This window comes from Manis javanica, chromosome 2 (assembly GCF_040802235.1).
Source record: "Manis javanica isolate MJ-LG chromosome 2, MJ_LKY, whole genome shotgun sequence".
NCBI lineage: Eukaryota > Metazoa > Chordata > Mammalia > Pholidota > Manidae > Manis > Manis javanica.
Genome location: NC_133157.1, coordinates 135,245,119 through 135,265,777, shown reverse-complemented (window position 1 = coordinate 135,265,777; position 20,659 = coordinate 135,245,119). Strand labels below are relative to the sequence as shown.

The 20,659-nt window shown below is 38.2% G+C and overlaps 1 protein-coding gene across 4 annotated transcripts in view; it reads left to right on the top strand.

The window, feature by feature from the left end:
• Window positions 1-20,659, top strand: part of PRKDC (protein kinase, DNA-activated, catalytic subunit) — a 219,990-nt gene that overhangs the window by 50,130 nt on the left and 149,201 nt on the right. For all 4 annotated transcript variants that reach the window (XR_012128154.1, XR_012128155.1, XM_073229489.1 and 1 more), the window contains 2 exons: window positions 2,100-2,207; window positions 4,140-4,366. Coding sequence is in view for 2 of the 4 variants with exons in the window: in XM_073229489.1 (XP_073085590.1) it covers window positions 2,100-2,207; window positions 4,140-4,366 (335 nt within the window). In the remaining 2 variants the exon portion in view is untranslated. The remainder of the gene's footprint in view (window positions 1-2,099; window positions 2,208-4,139; window positions 4,367-20,659) is intronic.

Sequence of the window (20,659 nt, the reverse complement as noted above, 5' to 3'; positions counted from 1 at the left end):
TGCAACATTCTACTGAAGATAAAAGATTTAAACATGGGCAAATGGATAAATAACAAAAATAGGCAGATCATAAATGAAGAAATATGTATGGTCAATGAAATATATTCTAAAATATTCCACCTTTTTAGTAAACAAAATTCAAATTGAAATGTTATTGTTTGCAGCTATTGTCAAGTATTTTAAAAAGTGATAATATCTAGTTTTGTCAAGCCTGTAGAGAAAGGGCCCTGTGAAGAATGACTGGTGGGGTGTGGACTGGCACAGGCTCTTTGTAGGCAGAGCAAAAGACTTGGTGCCCTGTAGCATGTCCAGATTTCATTACTGGAGATGTGCTCAGAGTAGTGTACTTTCCACTGTGATGTCTTTATAATGGACATAAATTAGAAATGCCTGTGTTTCTAACAATAGGATTGGGATAATGGTATGTCCATATATGAGATACAAGACAGTTGATAAAAATACTGATATAGCTTATGTATTTATATGAAAAATACTCAATTAAGAGGAAAAGGGGTTATAAAAAATGTATATTTATTTTTATACACATGAATATACATATATTTTAAATGTGTATAAATAAAATATTTTGAAAGTTAACTGGTTACTTTTGGGATGTAGACATGTAGAGGATAGTTTTCTACATTTTCTACAATTTCTATAAGGGAGTGTGTATCTATATATACCCTTATATATATAGATACACACATATACAAATCACTTATTTACTAGAGATAAAGCAGTATTATTCTTTTGGGAAAAAAAAACAACAGTGATGCTTTAAGACCAGGTTAAGCTCCCAAACTGAAAGGTAAGACCCCTTTACTTTGATTAATCCTAAAAATTGTTTCAAAGATTCGAAAGATGCTCTTTTGGAGAACAATATCCAGGTGCAAGGACTGTGTTTTAGGTAGTGTGAATTCTGATACATTTTACATGATTTTTAACAGCGTACAAGCCAAGGAGCTTCATTCTTGAACTTGGTATCATTGTGAGATGAAACTCCCTTGGATTTCTCAGGGCTCATCTAGGAGCCTTAGTTTTATGAGACACAGAAATGATAAAGATACAAAGGGAATGTTTGCCTTTTCTGCTATGACAAACATTTTATTCTTCATATGTAATGAGGATTAGATGTGTAACCATTTGTCTAGGTAATTGCTTTGTTCCAGAAGGATAATAAAACTTGTCTCCCCAAGATGATCCCATAGTCATGGTGGACTGGGGCACTAGGTTAAGCTCCCAAACTGAGGGAGTTTTCTACATTTTCTACAATTTCCATAAGGGTGTGTGTATCTATATATATATATATAAGGGTATATATAAGGGTATATATATATAGATACACACACACATATACAAATCATTTATTTACTGCTACAAAAGTTTCTCTTTTTAAAGGGCTATACTGAGTAACATTTCAAAATATTGAAAACAGAAGCAGAAAAACAAGCACTGTCTTCCTGGGAATTTCCTTTCAGAAGGGAGGAGACACCCTGGATTGTAAAAGTGGAGACCTAAGGGCTCTCTAGCCTCCAAAAGATGCTTTTTCTGCAAAAGGTTACAGTAGGAACTCAGTAGTAAGGATTTTTCCATCCCATCCCATCTCTGAGGAGTAAAGGTTTTTCTACCTCCTTTGGCAGGGTGGAAAAGCTGCCTCTTCTCCAGTGTATCTTCTATGACACAGGCTTTGAAGTTTGAGGCATAGGACATTGATCTGGCTTTCCTTTTGTGAATGGGGGTATAGGGAACCATACTGTCATTATTTGCTTTTTAGTTGAATAATGATAATGTCTCTGATCCACAGTACCCCATGTGCATATTCAGGATCAAATTAATAAAGATGAATATCTAAAAAACAATGTTTAACCTAAATTGCCCTCCTAAATAGAGGAACAATAAGTCTTAGTATGCATGTTTTTCTTTGCTGGACTTAGGAGAGGATAGTTAGAACATGTTCATCAGAGAATTTACCTGGAAAAGGAAAGTAATAAAACCACACTAGTAATATTGCTTAACTTTTCCCTGACATTAAAAATGGAACTCTTTTCAATATAAAATTAACATGAAGAAAATAAACTCTAATGATGTTGTTTCCTCAGGTGACAAGGCAACTATATGAGCCACTAGTTATGCAGCTGATTCACTGGTTCACTAACAATAAGAAATTTGAAAGTCAGGACACTGTGGCCTTATTGGAAACAATATTGGTGAGTAATGGTTGATTCTCTTCCTATATTCTCATTGAGTACATTTGATCTATATTTAGAATTTTAAGAAAAGTACCTGTTAAGACATCAAAATGTAGTATTTAGCTAGGTTATAGTTGTTTTTTTAATAATTGGTGAAATGGCATTTAATAGACTGTATACCATATTTATTTGATACTTTTAAATATCTGCAAGCAGGTAGTCATGTTCTGTTCTCTTTTGGGCATATGGTTATGAATTTGGCAGATTTCACCTACATTAAGGCTCCATGCATGTGTATGTGTGTAAGGAATGAGTGAATAAGCATGTTCTTGGACTTTTTCAGAGTTGTAGTATCTTCTTTTTAAAAAAACATAATCTATAGTATATTAATTAACTAAGAGTAAAAGGATTTTTGAGCTTATCCACTTCTCTCCTGAATTCAGATTCAGCATCTCAAGAGCCCTAGAAACTCACCACTTAATAATAGAACCCCCCTCAGACTGCAGAAGCCAAATCGGTAGGATTTGGTATTGATTCACTGAGGGCAGATACAGTGAGTCAGCTAAAGCCTGACTGTCTTTTTTCACTTACTTTAATTTTCTGAACTTTTGTAAATAACTTTACATTTGATTCCTTTAAATGTCACCTTAATTGATTTTATGTATTATTTCAGCCAATAATTTTGTTTTAGGGTAGTGATGGATTGTATCTATGCTTTAATTCCCTGCAGTGTCTACCAACAAATCCTGCCTATAATGAATACATTTAATTACATATAACTTGTGGCTTATTTGCATTCAGACTTATTTATTCTAATGTTTCTGTTCTGAAGTTCCTGTCTGTCTTGTTTCTTCTCCCCTTTTGATCCTTGAAGGTAGCTTAAGTAAGGGCTTCAGAAAGAAGTCAGCTAACATAATGATTGTGTAAAATGAGAGTTGAGGAAAGAAAAGGTAAAGTTGGTACAACTCTCTTGTGAAAAGAGTGTCCAAAGGCCTCCCAGTAAGAATTACTAATTCCCTAATGTTTATACATGCATTATTTACCTCTGCTCTGAGAAGCAGAAAACACCACCTCTTCACATTGCTGTGGTTTATTATCTTCTTGAATTCTAATTAGCACTGTAATCAAAGATTTTGCAAATGTTCGGGTAACACCCAGTAGGGCATCCAGCTAGGTAACTCTGAGAGGGAAAGGAGTATTATTGATAACCACACACAGCAGGTGTAACCAGGATCGTCCTGGGAAAACTGGAGCATAAGCTCACCCTACATGCAATGCTCTGCTTTCTGCCCTAACACGCCTTCTCACCCCCACCTCACACGATGCTGTCACGCAGTAATAACTAGGGATATTAGGCAGAAAGAAATCTCTTGTTTCAGTATTCAGTGTACTTTTTCAAGTTAAACTTTTTCGGTACAGGTCTAAGAGAGAATTATATCCAGAGGGAAAAATAATTCAAATTTCCTTAGTGGTTTTTTCCAGGTATTTAGAGACTGCTTTGAGGGACTGTTTTAGCAAAAAGTTGTACTTTCAGAACCATATCTCCATATGCTTTTTCTTTATGGAGGATTCCAATTTCCTTGGAACTTAACATGGGTCTTACTCTCTTTAACCTTAATAAAGCATATGAGATACTGTTAAGAGGTTAAATCAACAACAGAAATTCTTAGTACCTATTTTGTTTCTTTGGGGAAGGAAAGACTATTTATTGTGTAGTTAAAGTATTGTTTCTTTTTTTCATGTATTTTTCAATTTCTTAATTTCTTTAGAAGAAAGTATTGTCATGTCAAAAGGACACTGTTACTAGAATCTAGATTCTAGATAATCAGATTGGTTTCACTAGTGTTTATTTTTTTCTTGAATAGTGCTCTACAATTATTTTCATAATACACTCTATCTATGCTCAGAGGCAGACCATGGTATCAGTTTTCATTCTATACTTTGTTTCAGGATGGAATTGTGGATCCTGTTGACAGTACTTTAAGAGATTTTTGTGGTCGGTGTATTCGAGAATTCCTCAAATGGTCCATTAAGCAGACAACACCACAGCAGCAGGAAAAAAGTCCAGTGAACACCAAATCACTTTTCAAGCGACTATACAGCTTTGCACTTCACCCCAGTGCTTTCAAAAGGCTAGGAGCATCCCTTGCTTTTAATAACATCTACAGGGAATTCAGGTAAGCAAGCCACATGACAGAGAAGATTGGAAAGAAGTTCTTTAAATGTTTAGTAGTGATTTGAAAAGTGACTTGGTGTTTGTGCACCCATGTATTCATATATCAAGCTTTTAGTAATATGTGCCAGATGCTTTGCTATTTTCTGGGGATCAAAAAGTGAATTAAAATACAGTTTGCATTCAAGAAGCTCAAAACTACTGAGAAATGCCTACAAACATAGCACAGCAGTCTTGTAAGCACAACAAAAGTCATTAAACAGGGTCTTCTGGAGCACAAGAGTATCTAACCTAGCTTGAATAGGTTAGGAAAGGTTTCCTGTAGCATTTGTGCTTGAAATGACCTTAAAGAATGGGAATCAGCCAGAGTGACCCAGGTCAGAGGGATGGAGCAGAGATAAGAAATAGGGTGGTGTATAAGGAGGTGAAAACAGTTTACATTCCTGGACTGTGGAGCTTGAGGTTTGGAGGTACTATAAAGAGGCTGGCCAGGTCCTTGTCTGTGGCATGAAGAAACGTATGTTACTTCTGTGATGAACAGTCCCTGGAGCCGTGGGAGCAGGGAGCAGCAAGCTTGGGTTTCCTCCTAAGGGTCGCCTGCCAGTAGCTATATGGAGAGTGAGTCTGAAGGCCAGGACTAGAGTCCAAAGGAAAGATCATTATCCCTGACCTAAGGTGGTTGTAGTGTTTGTTGGTTCATATGTGCATTGCTTATTAAGGATATTATATACAAGGCACTGTGCCAAATGCTGTAGATATAAAGACATAACCCATTATGAGGGCTGCATTTAAAGTAGAGAGATAGGTAATAATGAGTCACACAGATAAATATAAAACTTGTAGATGAAATTAGTGTTTTTAAGTGGTGGTACATAATGACTCAGCAGTCTTATCCTGAGGAACCTGACCATATGTGGTCAGATAACTTCTCCCAGAAATGGCAGTTAGGATAAAGATGAGTGGAGCACTGTAAAATAAGATAGATGATAAGTTGACAGACAGATAGATGATAGATGGATGATGGTGCTATGGATGGGTAGGAATTTGTGTGTGTGTGTGTGTGTATGCACATACAAACACATTTGTATGAAAATTGATGAGAGTTTGAAGCCACTGGCTTTTTTTTTAGCTTTCTAAATTGTGAAACCTGTTTGTACAGAAGACTGTTTAAAACATGTAAAATTGTCACTATTTGCAGATGACATGATAAATAAAAAACTAAACTGTTAGAACTAACAAACCAGTTCAGTAAACTTGCAGGGTACTAAATCAATGTACAAAAATCTATTGCCATTTCTTTATACTAATAATGAACTTAAGAGAAATTAAGAAATGTGTTTACAATTGCATCAAAAAGACTAAGATACCTAGGAATGAACCTAACTAAGGAGGTGAGATGGCACAAAAAAATGAAAAACTATGCCATGCTCAGGGAGTAGAGGAATAAATACTGTTAACATGTCCATACTACCCAAAGGAATAAAGAGATTCAATTCAATCTCATTCAAAATTCCATTGACTTTTTTAGAGATAGAAAAACAATCCTAAAATCTGTTGGAGCCACCAAAGACTCTAATTAGCCAAAGCAATCTTGAGAATGAAGAACAAAGCTAGAAGCATTACACCCCTGATTTCAAACTATTGTCACAAAGCTGCAGTAATTAAAACACTATGGTATTGGCATGAAAATAGACACATATATCAGTGAAACAAAATTGAGAGCTTAGAAATAAACCCTTGCAAATATAGTCAATTAATTTATTACAGAGGAGCCAAGAATATACAGTGGGAAAAAGACAGCCACATGGAAAGGAATGAAATTGGACTGCTATCTTACACATACAAAAAACTCAACTCAAAAAATGAATTAAAGTTTTGAATGAATGTAATACCTGAAACCATAAAACTCCTTGAAGAAACATAGGCAGTAAGCTGCTTGATATCAGTCTGTAAATACATGATTTTTTTGGATCTGACTCCAAAAGCAAAGGCAAGAAAATAAGAAATAAACAATTGGGACTACATCAAAACTTAAAAGCTTTTGCACAGCAAAGGAAATCATCAACAAAATGAAAAGACAACCTATGAAATGGGAGAAAATATTTGCAAATGATGTATCTGATGAAGGGTTAATATGCAAAGGATATAAAGAACTCATACAACTCATTAGCAAAAAAACAAACAATCCAAATAAAAAACAGGCAGAGGACCTGAACAGACACTTTTCCAAAGAAGAAATACAAATGACCACAGGCATATGAAAAGATGCTCCATGTTGCTAATTATCAGAGAAATGCAAATCAAAACCACAGTGAGTTGTCACCTCACACCAGTTGGAATGGCCACTATCAAAAAGACAAGAAATAACAAATGTTGGCAGGGTTGTGGAGAAAAGGGAACCCTTCTATAGTGTTGGTGGGAGTGTCAGTTGGTGCAGCCACTGCAGAAAACACTATGGAGGTTCCTCAAAAAATTAAAAATAGAATAACCATATGATCCAGCAAGCCAACTTAAGAGTATTTATCCAGAGGAGATGAAAACACTAACTTGAAAAGATACATATACATCTGTGTTTATTGCAACAGTATTCACAGTATTTAAGACATTAGGTATCCACAAATGGATGAAGATATGCTACATATAAATAATGAAATATTATTCAGATATAAAAAAAGGAAGGAAATTTTACCATTTGCAACAACATGTGAAATAAGACAGAAGAAAGACAAATACTATTTGATCTCACTTATGTGTGAATTTAAAAATGAAGCCAAGCTCATAGATACAGAGAACAGATTGGTGGTTGTCACAGATAATGGGCAGTGGCTGAAATGGGTGAAGGGGGTCAAAGGTACAAACCTCCAGTTACAGGATAAATAAGTTAGAGGATGGAATGTACAGCATGATGACTAGTTAATACTGTATTTCATATTTGAAAATTGCTAAGAGAGTACATCTTTAGTTTTCATCAAAAGAAAATAGCTTTTTATAACTATGGTGACATATAAACAGACTTACTGTGTGGTCATTTTGCAAGGTACAGTTGAACAACATGGGTTTGAACTGCACAGGTTCACTTATGTGTAGAATTTTTTCAGTAAATATACTGGAAAATTTTTTGGAGAAATGCAACATTTTGATAAAGCATTATCTTTAGGTTACTTGTAAGAATATAGCATATAATACTTATACAAAAATGTGTTAATTGGATTTTTTTTTCTTTTTTAATTGAAGTTTGGTTGATGTAAAATCTTTTTTTTTTTTTGCTATCATGTACAATTATATGAGGAACATTATGTTTGCTACATTCCCCCCATCACCAAGTCCCCCTCACATACCCCATTACAGTCACTGTCCATCAGTGTAGTAAGATGCTGTAGAATCACTACTTGTCTTGTCTGTATTGTACAGCCCTCCCCATGCCCCCCCCCACATTATACATGCTAATCATAATGCCCCCGTTCTTTCCCCCCTGCACCCCCTTATCCAGCCCTTCCCACCCATCCTTCCCAGTTCCTTTCCCTTTGGTAACTGTTAGTCCATTCTTGGGTTCTGTGAGTCTGCTGCTGTTTTGCTACTTCAGTTTTTTTCTTTGTTCTTACACTCCACAGATGAGTGAAATCATTTGGTACTTGTCTTTCTCTGCCTGGATTATTTCACTGAGCATAATACCCACTAGCTCCATCCATGTTGTTGCAAATGGTAGGATTTCTTTTCTTCTTATGGCTGAGTAATATTCCATTGTGTATATGTACCACATCTTCTTTATCCATTCATCTACTGATGGACACTTAGGTTGCTTCCATTTCTTGGCTATTGTAAATAGTGCTACGATAAACATAGGGGTGCATCTGTCTTTTTCAAACTGGGCTGCTGCATTCTTAGGGTAAAGTCCTAGAAATGGAATTCCTGGGTCAATGGTATTTCTATTTTTGAGCTTTTTGAGGAACCTCCATACTGCTTTCCACAATGGTTGAACTAATTTACATTCCCACCAGCAGTGTAGGAGGGTTCTCCTTTCTCCACAACCTCGCCAACATTTGTTGTTGTCTGTCTTTTGGATGGTGGCGATCCTTATTGGTGTGAGGTTGGCTTTTAATTTGCATTTCTCTGTGGTTTTAATTTGCATTTCTCTGATCTTTGGAGATGTGGAGCATGTTTTCATGTGTCTGTTGGCCATGTGAATTTCTTCTTTGGAGAACTGTCTGTTCAGCTCCTCTGCCCATTTTTTAATTGGATTGTTTGCTTTTTGTTTGCTGAGGTGTGTGAGCTCTTTATATATTTTGGATGTCAACGATTTATCAGATCTCTCATTTATGAATATATTCTCCCATACTGTAGGATGCCTTTTTGTTCTATTGGCAGTGTCCTTTGCTGTACAGAAGCTTTTCAGCTTGATATAGTCTCACTTGTTAATTTTTGCTCTTGTTTCCCTTGCTCTGGGAGATATGTTCATGAAGAAGTCACTCATGTTTATATCCAAGAGATTTTTACCTATGTTTTTTTCTAAGAGTTTTATGGTTTCCTGACTTACATTCAGGTCTTTGATCCATTTCAAATTTACTTTTGTGTCTGGGGTTAGACAGTGATCCAGTTTCATTCTCTTACATGTAGCTGTTCTGTTTTGCCAACACCAACTGTTGAAGAGGCTGTCATTTCCCCATTTTATGTCCATGGCTCCTTTATCGTATATTAATTGACCATGTATGTTTGGGTTGATGTCTGGAGTCTCTATTCTGTTCCACGGGTCTGTGAGTCTGTTCTTGTGCCAGTACCAAATTGTCTTGTTTACTGGACTTTAGGGTATTTTATGTAATATATCATGTCATCTGCAAATAGTGACAGTTTGACTTCTTCTTTACCAATCTGGATGCCTTCTATTTCTCTGTTTTGTCTTATAGCCATGGCTAGGACCTCCAGTATTATGTTGAATAGAAGTGGGGAGAGTGGGCATCCCTGTCTTGTTCCCAATCTTAGAGGAAAAGCTTTTTTTTTTTTTGAGAGGGCATCTCTCATATTTATTGATCAAATGGTTGTTAACAACAATAAAATTCAGTATAGGGGGGTCAATGCTCAATGTACAATCATTAATCCATCTCAAGCCTAACTCTCGTCAGTCTCCAATCTTCTGAAGCATAACGAACAAGTTCTTACATGGTGAACGAATTCTTACATAGTGAGTAAGTTCTTACATGGTGAACAGTACAAGGGCATTCATCACAGAAACTTTCGGTTTTGATCACGCATTATGTACTATAAACAATCAGGTCAAATATGAATATTCGTTTGATTTTTATACTTGATTTATATGTTGATCCCACATTTCTCCCTTTATTATTATCATTATTTTTATTTTTAATAAAACGCTGAAGTGGTAGGTAGATGCAAGATAAAGGTAGAAAACATAGTTTAGTGCTGTAGGAGAGCAACTGTAGATGATCAGGTGTGTACCTGTACACTATGTGTTAATCCAAGCTAGACAAGGGCAATAAACCATCCACGGATGCAGAAGATTTCTCTCAAAGCAGGGGGGATGAGGTTCTGAGCCTCACCTCTGTTGATCCCCAATTTCTCACCTGATGGCCTCCCTGCGACTGAGCCTGTCTTAGGTTGTTCCTCCCTTGAGGAATCTTACCCGTCTCTGGCTAACCAGTCATCTTCCGGGGCCATAAAGGGAAATGTAAAGTTGGTAAGTGAGAGAGAAGCCATATTGTTTGAAAAGGTTAGCTTTTTACTTCTTTGCAGATTTATGCCCTGTGGCTTCTATGCCCAGCACTTGTCTTGAGGTATCTTTACCACCTGGAGGAATTATGATACTCGGTAACTTCGATATGAGGCACGAATTCTATTTAAGGGTTGTAATTAGGAAGGAAGAAGAAAAGCTATAGAGGTAGCATATGGAAGAAAACATGGGAGGATTGATTATTTCTTTGACATATCTTCTTGTAGAGTACCTTAAGTATGTATAGGTTTTAAACTACTAACTAATTTGCACACACATATTAACATAATAGGAATAGGTGACATAAACAAATCAAATCTATAATTACCATCCATCTCCAGTGAAGCCAAGAAAACCATTTAGGCACCCTAGGCATTTGTGAAAATTTGTCTATGATATGATGGATATTGTCCAACTGTACTTGAACAGTCTGAGAAAAATCAGACAAATTAAAGCAGCCCATTTCTGGGATCTGTTCACCTCCCATATGTTCTTTTAACCGTAGATAGTCTATAGTCATAAGATTTTGGAGTGCTACACCTTGCACCCCTCCCAACTCCTGGTTGAGTTCCAACAGTACAGATCCGGTCAAATTCGTTGTCTCACTGTATGCACATGCCAGCCTAGACATCTTCCTCCTCATTCCAATGGCAAGTCCAGGAAATGGTGGGGTGGACGCAGCCACGACCGTAGCATCGCCCGGATCCCTGTGGAGGCTTTTTGATGATCATCCCCCTGGCACAAGTCCTCCAGAGAGTGCTGATGCCGGAAGCTCCTCGTCATATCGTATCTTAGTTCATTTTCTGGGTATCCAAGCTAGGCCTTGATCTTCTGTATAGAAACAAACAGACCCTTTGCCCACACTTTGACATGCCCTCTATACCACTGTGCAGAACTCATTGGAGGTCAGCACACAGGGACTGCTTTTTTTTTTTTTTTTTTTATTAAGAGAAAGGAATATTATCAGAAAAGAGTACCTCCATAGCTGATCATTTGACACCCTTTAAGTGATCAACATTAAGGATATTTAAAGCATGCGTTGATCTTTGATTTACCAATAGTTTTATCCTATCAAGGAGTAATCCCCCTTTCTTTCTTTCTTTCTTTTTTTTTTTTTTAATCTTTAATCTACACTTACATGAAGAGTACTATGTTTACTATGCTCTCCCCTATATCAGGTCCCCCCTAACAACCACATTACAGTTACTGTCCATCAGCTTAGCAAAATGTTGTCCTCTCTGTGTTGTGCAGCCCACCCTCCCCTTTCTCCCTCCCCCCCATGCATGCTAATCTTAATACCCCCCTTCTTCTCCCCCCCCCCCCCTTATCCCTCCCTGCCCACCCATCCTCACCAGTTCCTTTCCCTTTGGTACCTGTTAGTCCATTTTTGGGTTCTGTAATTCCGCTGCTGTTTTGTTGCTTCAGTTTTTCCTTTGTTCCTATACTCCTCAGATGAGTGAAATCATTTGGTATTTCTCTTTCTCCGCTTGGCTTATTTCACTGAGCATAATATTCTCCAGCTCCATCCATGTTGCTGCAAATGGTTGGATTTTTCCACTTCTTATGGCTGAGTAGTATTCCATTGTGTATATGTACCACATTTTCTTTATCCATTCATCTACCGATGGACATTTAGGTTGCTTCCAATTCTTGGCTATTGTAAATAGTGCTGCGATAAACATAGGGGTGCATCTGTCTTTCTCAAACTTGATAGCTGCATTCTTAGGGTAAATTCCTAGGAGTGGAATTCCTGGGTCAAATGGTAGGTCTGTTTTGAGCATTTTGATGAACCTCCAAACTGCTTTCCACAATGGTTGAACTAATTTACATTCCCACCAGCAGTGTTAGGAGGGTTCCCCTTTCTCCACAGCCTCACCAACATTTGTTGTTGTTTGTCTTTTGGATGGCAGCTATCCTTACTGGTGTGAGGTGATACCTCATTGTAGTTTTAATTTGCATTTCTCTGATAATTAGCGATGTGGAGCATCTTTTCATGTGTCTCTTGGCCATCTGTATTTCTTTTTTCGAGAACTGTCTGTTCAGTTCCTCTGCCCATTTTTTAATTGGGTTATTTGTTTTTTGTTTGTTGAGGCATGTGAGCTCTTTATATATTCTGCACGTCAAGCCTTTATTGGATCTGTCATTTTCAAATATATTCTCCCATACTGTAGGGTTCCTTTTTGTTCTATTGATGGTGTCTTTTGCTGTAATGAAGCTTTTCAGCTTAATGTAGTCCCACTTGCTCATTTTTGCTGTTGTTTTCCTTGCCTGGGGAGATATGTTCAAGAAGAGGTCACTCATGTTTATGTCTAAGAGGTTTTTGCCTATGTTTTTTTCCAAGAGTTTAATGGTTTCATGACTTACATTCAGGTCTTTGATCCATTTTGAGTTTACCTTTGTATATGGGGTTAGACAATGGTCCAGTTTCATTCTCCTACATGTAGCTGTCCAGTTTTGCCAACACCATCTGTTGAAGAGACTGTCATTTTGCCATTGTATGTCCATGGCTCCTTTATCAAATATTAATTGACCATATTTGTTTGGGTTTATGTCGAGTCTCTAATCTGTTCCACTGGTCTGTGGTTCTGTTCTTGTGCCAGTACCAAGTTGTCTTGATTACTATGGCTTTGTAGTAGAGCTTGAAGTTGGGGAGTGAGATCCCCCCTACTTTATTCTTCTTTTTCAGGATTGCTTTGGCTATTCGGGGTCTTTGGTGTTTCCATATGAATTTTTGAATTATTTGTTCCAATTCATTGAAGAATGTTGCTGGTAATTTGAGAGGGATTGCATCAAATCTGTATATTGCTTTGGGCAGGATGGCCATTTTGACGATATTAATTCTTCCTGGCCATGAGCATGGGATGAGTTTCCATTTATTAGTGTCCCCTTTAATTTCTCTTAAGAGTGACTTATAGTTTTCGGAGTATAAGTCTTTCACTTCTTTGGTTAGGATTATTCCTAGGTATTTTATTCTTTTTGATGCAATGGTGAATGGAATTGTTTTCCTGATTTCTCTTTCTATTGGTTCATTGTTAGTGTATAGGAAAGCTACAGATTTCTGTGTGTTAATTTTGTATCCTGCAACTTTGCTGTATTCCGATATCAGTTCTAGTAGTTTTGGAGTGGAGTCTTTAGGGTGTTTTATGTACAGTATCATATCATCTGCAAATAGTGACAGTTTAACTTCTTCTTTACCAATCTGGATTCCTTGTATTTCTTTGTTTTGTCTGATTGCCATGGCTAGGACCTCCAGTACTATGTTAAATAACAGTGGGGAGAGTGGGCATCCCTGTCTGGTTCCTGATCTCAGAGGAAATGCTTTCAGCTTCTCGCTGTTCAGTATAATGCTGGCTGTGGGTTTATCATATATGGCCTTTATTATGTTGAGGTACTTGCCCTCTATTCCCATTTTGCTGTGAGTTTTTATCATGAATGGATGTTGAATTTTGTCAAATGCTTTTTCAGCATCTATGGAGATGATCGTGTGGTTTTTGTCTTTGTTTTTGTTGATGTGGTGGATGATGTTGATGGATTTTCGAATGTTGTACCATCCTTGCATCCCTGGGATGAATCCCACTTGGTCATGGTGTATGATTCTTTTGATATACTGTTGAATTCTGTTTGCTAATATTTTATTGAGTATTTTTGCATCTACATTCATCAGGGATATTGGTCTGTAATTTTCTTTTTTGGTGGGGTCTTTGCATGGTTTTCGTATTAGGGTGATGTTGGCTTCATAGAATGAGTTTGGGAGTATTCCCTCTTCTTCTATTTTTTGGAACACTTTAAGGAGAATGGGTATTATGTCTTCTCTGTGTGTCTGATAAAATTCCGAGGTAAATCCATCCGGTCCTGGGGTTTTGTTCTTGGGTAGTTTTTTGATTACCGTTTCAATTTCTTTACTCGTAATTGGTTTGTTTAACTTTTGTGTTTCTTCCTTGGTCAGTCTTGGGAGGTTATATTTTTCTAGAAAGTTGTCCATTTCTTCTAGGTTTTCCAGCTTGTTGGCATATAGGTTTTCATAGTAGTCTTTAATAATTCTTTGTATTTCTGTGGAGTCTGTCGTGATTTTTCCATTCTCATTTCTGATTTGTGTTGATTCTCTTTTTCTCTTAATAAGTTTGGCTAGAGGCTTATCTATTTTGTTTATTCTCTCAAAGAACCAGCTCTTGGTTTCATTGATTTTTGCTATTGTTTTATTCTTCTCAATTTTGTTTATTTCTTCTCTGATATTTTTTATGTCCCTCCTTCTGCTGACTTTGGGCTTCATTTGTTCTTTTTTCCAATTTCGATAATTGTGACTTTAGACTATTCGTTTCGGATTGTTCTTCCTTCTTTAAATTGGCCTGGGTTGCTATATACTTTACTCTTAGAACTGCCTTCACTGCATCCTACAGAAGTCAGGGCTTTGTGATGTTGTTGTCATTTGTCTCCATATATTGCTTGATATCTATTTTAATTTGGTTATTGATTCATTGATTATTTAGTACCATTTTGTTAAGCCTCCATGTATTTGTGAGTCTTTTTGTTTTCTTTTACAATTTATTTCTAGTTTTTTACCTTTGTGGTCTGAGAAGTTGGTTGGGAGAAATTCAGTCTTTTTGAATTTACTGAGGCTCTTTTTGTGGCCTTGTATGTTGTCTATTCTGGAAAATGTTCCCTGTGCACTTGACAAGAATGTGTATCCTGCTGCTTTTGGGTGTAGAGTTCTGTAGTTGTCTGTTAGTTCCATCTGTTCTAGTGTGTTATTCAGTGCCTCTGTGGCCTTAGTTATTTTCTGTCTGGTGGATGTGTCCTTTGGAGTGAGTGGTGTGTTGAAATCTCCTAGAATGAATGCATTGGTTTGTATTTCCTCCTTTAATTCTGTTAGTATTTGTTTCACATATGTTGGTGCTCCTGTATTGGGTGCATATATATTCAGTATGGTTATATTCTCTTGTAGGACTGTCCCCTTTATCGTTATGTAATGTCCTTCCTTATCCCTTCTTACTTTCTTTGTTTTGAAGTCTATTTTGTCTGATACTAGTACTGCAACACCTGCTTTTTTCTCCCTGTTGTTTGCATGAAATATCTTTTTCAATCCTTTCACTTTTAGTCTGTGTATGTCTTTGGGTTTGAGGTGAGTCTTGTAAGCAGCATATAGATGGGTCTTGCTTTTTTATTCATTCTATTACTCTGTGTCTTTTGTTTGGTGCATTCAGTACATTTATATTTAGGGTGATTATTGAAAGATATGTACTTATTGCCATTGCAGGTTTTAGATTCGTGGTTACCAAAAGTTCAAGGGTAGCTTCTTTACTAAGTGTCTAACTTAACTTGCTTATTAAGGTATTATAAACACTGTCTGATGATTCTTCATTTCTCTTCCTTCTTATTCCTCCTCCTCCATTCTGTATGTGTTAGGTGTTTTATTCTGTACTCTTTTTTGTTTCTTTTGAGTGCTTTTGTGAGTAGTTGATTTTATTTTTTACCTTTAGTTAGTTTTTGGTTGGTCTGCTTTCTTTGGTGTGATTTTATTTTCTCTGGTGACATCTATTTAGCCTTAGGAGTGCTTATGTCTAGAGCAGTCCCTTTGAAATATCCTGTAGAGGTGGTTTGTGGTTTGTGGGAGTCAAGTTCCCTTAACTTTTGCTTATCTGGGAATTGTTTAATCTCTCCTTCATATTTAAATGATAATCGTGCTGGATACAGTATTCTTGGTTCAAGGCCCTTCTGTTTCATTGCAGTAAATATATCATGCCATTGTCTGCTGGCCTGTAAGGTTTCTGCTGAGAAGTCTGATGATAGCCTGATGTGTTTTCCTTTGTAGGTGATCATTTTTCTCTCTTTGGCTGCCTTTAATATTTTGTCCTTGTCCTTGATCTTTGCCAGTTTAGTTCTTATGTGTCTTGGTGTTGTCTTCCTTGGGTCCTCTGTGTAGGGAGTTCTGTGGCCTCCATGTTCTAAGAGACTATTTCCTCCCCTAGTTCGGGAAGTTTTCAGCAATTATTTCTTCAAAGACCTTTGTATCCCTTTTTCTCTCTCTTCTTCTTCTGGTACCCCTATAATGCAAATATTATTCCATTTGGATTCGTCATATAGTTCTCTTAATGTTCTTTCATTCCTGGAGATCCTTTTATCTCTCCGCCTCAGCTTCTCTGTGTTCCTGTTTTCTGATTTCTATTCCATTAATGGTCTCCTGCATGTCATCAAGTCTACTTTTAAGTCCTTTCAGAGTTTGTTTTTTTCTGTATTCTCCCTCCTAACTTGATCCTTTAGCTCTTGCATATTTCTCTGCAGATTCATCAGCATGGTTATAACCTTTATTTTGAATTCTTTTTCAGGAAGATTGGTTAAATCTATCTCCCCAGGTTCCCTCTCAGGAGTTGTCTGGGTAAGTCTGGACTGGATCAAATTCTTCTGCCTTTTCATGGTAATAGAGGTGGTCATAGGCAGTTGACGCATGTGTTGGTTGGGAGAACAATGTCCCGCGCACAGGGAGCAGCTTCCGGTTTTATTTCCTGAGTTGCCGCAGACGGGGCAGTCATCGGGGCAGCCCAGAGCCCCTTGGGAATAGGCCGGTGTGCTGGGTGTGGTCTCTTGCGAGAATGGCAACCTTTCGCGCCCTGTCCTGGCTTCCTCTGTCTGTGCTGGGCTGCTGTGCACCAGCGCGGCCTCTTGAGTATGGCCCGGTGAGCTGTGGAGGAGGCTCTGGGCAGTTGCTGTGGGCATGGCTGCTCCCCTGCTATGGCATGGCCACACCGTTGGAGAATGGATGGGAGGCTGTTTATCGCCATGAGGTACTTCAGAGCTGCACTGTTGCCCAAGAGATTAGCGTGCCTGGAGTTCACCGGGATTCCCAGGTGCTAGGCTGAGTGTTCCAGGACGCTGCAATCCAGTTGTGAGGCCCCTTGTTCATTTAAGACTTTCTAAAAGCACTCACATTTCCTTTGTCCCAGGGGAGCTGGCTGCAGGGACCCGCTCGCAGATTTTACTGTTTAGTTTCCCTAATATCCAGCACACCACACAATGTGTATGTGCGCTCCTGGTGCAGATGACTAGGGCTAGGTATTTAGCAGTCCTGCGCTCCCTCTCCCTTCCCGCCCCTACTCCTTTCCTCCCGACGGGGAACTGGGGTGGCAGGGGGTGCTCGGGTCCTGCCAGCCCGCGGCTTGTATCTTACCCTCTTTATTGAGGTGCTGAGTTCTCACAGGTGTAGATGTAGCCTGGCTATTGTACTGTATCTTCTGGTCTCTCTTTTAGGATTAGTTGTATTTGTTGTGTTTTCAAAAATATATATGGTTTTGGGAGGAGATTTCCACTGCCCTACTCACGCCACCATCTTGGCTTCTCCCATCCCTTTAAGACTTTTAAAGTGACTGATTTTCTTTTGTCCCAAGGCAGCAGGCTGTGTGAACCTGTTTGCAGTCTCAGTCTCGGATTTTGCTTTTACTCCTCTAGTATCCATTGTACCATATCATGTGTGTCTGTGCTCCCGGGGCAGATTACTAGGGCTGGTTATTTAGCAGTCCTGTGCTTCTACTCCCTTCCCACTCTGATTCTCTTCCTCCTGCTGGTGAGCTGGGGTGGGGGCAGTGCTCAGGTCCCAGCAATCACGGGTTTGTAGCTTACCCTTTTCCATGAGATGTTGGGTTCTTGCAGATGTATCCTGGCTGGTGTACTGTATCTTCTGGTCACTGTTGGGAATAGTTGTATTTGCTGTATTTTCAAAATATGTATGGGTTTGGGAGGAGATTTCAAGCACCCTACTCATGCCGCCATCTTGAGAATCTCTCTTAATTGACTGTTTGTTATTTTAAATCTTCTGGTCAGTAGAAGACAATTAGTAGTTAAGTTTTGGGGGAATCAAAAGTCATACATGGATTCTGGCTGGGGTGGGGGAGCTGGTGCCCCATACAATCGTTCAAGAGTCAACTGTATAGAGATTAAAGATCTAAATGTACAACATGAAACCATGAAACTCTTAGAAGAAACAGGCAAAATCTAATGAACATAAAGTTGTACAATTTTTTTGTGGACACATCTTCCCAGGCAATGGAAACAAAAGCAAAAAAGAAGTATGACTACATCAAACTGAAAAGCTTTTGTACATTGAAAGACACCAGCAGAACAAAAAGGCAACTTACAGTATGGGAGAATATATTGATAAATGATTAATCTGATAAGGGGTTAACATACAAAATATGTAAAGAGCACATACACTTTGACACCAAAAAAACAACCCAATTAAAAGTTGGTTGAAAGACCTGAACAGATGTTTTTCCAAAGAACACATACAGATGGCCAACAGGCAAATGAAAAGATGCTTCACATTGCTAATCATCAGGGAAATGCAAATCTAAGCCATAATGAGATACTACCTCACACCAGTTAGAATGACCACTATCCAAAAGACAAGAAATTACAAGTGTTGAGAAGGATATGGAGAAAAGGGATCCTTCCTACACTTCTGGTGGCAATGTAAATTGGTCTAGCCACTGTGGAAAGCAGTATGGAGGTTCCTCGAAAACCTCAAAATAGAAATACCATATGACCCAGTAATTCCACTTCTAGGAATTTACCTGAAGAAAACAAAATCACTGATTCGAAAGATGAATGCACCCCTATGTTTATGTTTATTGCTTCATTATTTATAATAGCCAAGATAGGGAAGCAACCAAAATGTCCATCTATAGATTGAATGGGTAAAGAAGAGGTGGTACATATACACAATGGAATTTTATTCAGCCATCAAAAAAGAGATCCATTTTTGACAGCATGGGTAGAACTAGAGGGTATTATGATTAAGTGAAATAAGCCAAGTGGAGAAAGGCAAATACCACATGATTTCAGTTACTGTGGATTCTAAAAACAAAGCAAAACAAAGTGAGAAAAATAGACTCATAGACATTGAGAAGTAACTGGTGGTTACCATTGTGGAGGGGCCAGGGTAAATGGGTGGGGAGGGTGGGGGGGATAAAGGAGTACAAAAATTCTCAATCATAATAGAAGTTGTTCACAGGGATGGTAGAACAACATGGAGATAATAGCCAATGATTCTGTAATATTTTCCTATGTTAACAGCTAGTAATGTACTAGTTGGGGTGAAGATTTAATAATGTGGGTAACTGGTGAACTACTGTGTTATATACTGAAAACTAAGATTGTGTATTGACTATACTTCAATTTTAAAAAGAGAGTCAGTTGTATAGAAATACTGAATCATTGTGTTGTATACCTGAAACTAACAGAATGTTATATATCAATTATACCTTGATTAAAAAGAACAAAACTGTATGAAGTTTATAGAATAATAATAATAAAACAAGCTCCTGCATACTCAGCATCTAGGTTAAGAAACAGAGCCTCATCAACTTTTTACAACATTCCCTGTCCTGAGTTCATCATTCTCCTGACCTTTATGTTACTCTCTTCCTATTCTTTTTGTTCCATTATCTGTGTTTGTACCCTAAGTGGTGTACTCTTGTGTTTTGGAAAGGAGATGGCACGGCATGGCTGTGTTGGGATGTCAGTGTTCTCAGCGTTAGGTCAAGGATCCTGGCAGACTCTGCTGAATGGAGACTGGCTTCAGCTTCCCTGATTATAGGAGCCATTCCAAAGGATTCAACTGACAAGGGTACATCATTAGTCCTGGGCAGCAGAAGTCTCCAGAAATGGTGTGAGGTAGAATAACAGTCGATGTCTGGGAGAAATGCTGTGAGAGGGTGTACTGCCCTTTAATTTCTGCATCTATATACTCTGTCTGTCAGGAGCGGGTCAAAGTAGAACTCTCCTATGGGATTAAGGAGCACTGTATGCTGATCCAGGCTGAGCACAGACAGGGGAACTTCAAGCACCTGGTCGTGGGAGGCTGGATTCAGAGAGGAATTGGGTCTTCTGGCCAGATTGAAAGTCCATACTCCAAGGTCTTAGCTGAGACAGCTGTCAACAATGTCTTTTTTGGGTGCTTGCTTTCCTGCTGTGACTGGCTCTCCCTGACTGCTCATAGGCTCCCTTTTCTTCTCTCCTGGGTTTGACCTGCTGTTTCCTTTCCCTGTTGTCTTCTTCCATGGATACTGTCATTTGTTGGACTACATTCCAAGTGGCTTTTTAAAAAGCGGTGCATGAGAGAGAAATTTTTTGAGACCTTGCATGTTGAATAATAGAAGTACAGTAAACTGTTTTGCATGCCTTTCTCCAGAAAGCACAGTTTTAGAGTATCATTTTGTCATGTCATTGCTCTACTTATACTTTAACTGGTTTTGGTTAAAGATAAAAACTACTGTACTTAGCCTGGCCTTCTAAGTTCCCCCCAAATTCCAGCTCCAGCTTTTGTAGTTTTATCACAAATTGCTTTTCCAAATGAACATTCTCTTCAAGCTTTGCCGGTTTGCTGGCTGACTTCTGTGATTTTCATTTTGTCCCATGTCTTTGCCCATATCCTGTATTTATTGGTAACATCCTTTATTTTCAGTGTCAGATCTAGGTGTGGGACACTGGGGGGAAGCAGCACTTGTAGAACCCTGGAGGCCCTGCTCCTCCTAGGATTCAGCTTTGAAAAACTTGAGGATGATACTCCTGCCAAATCAAACACCA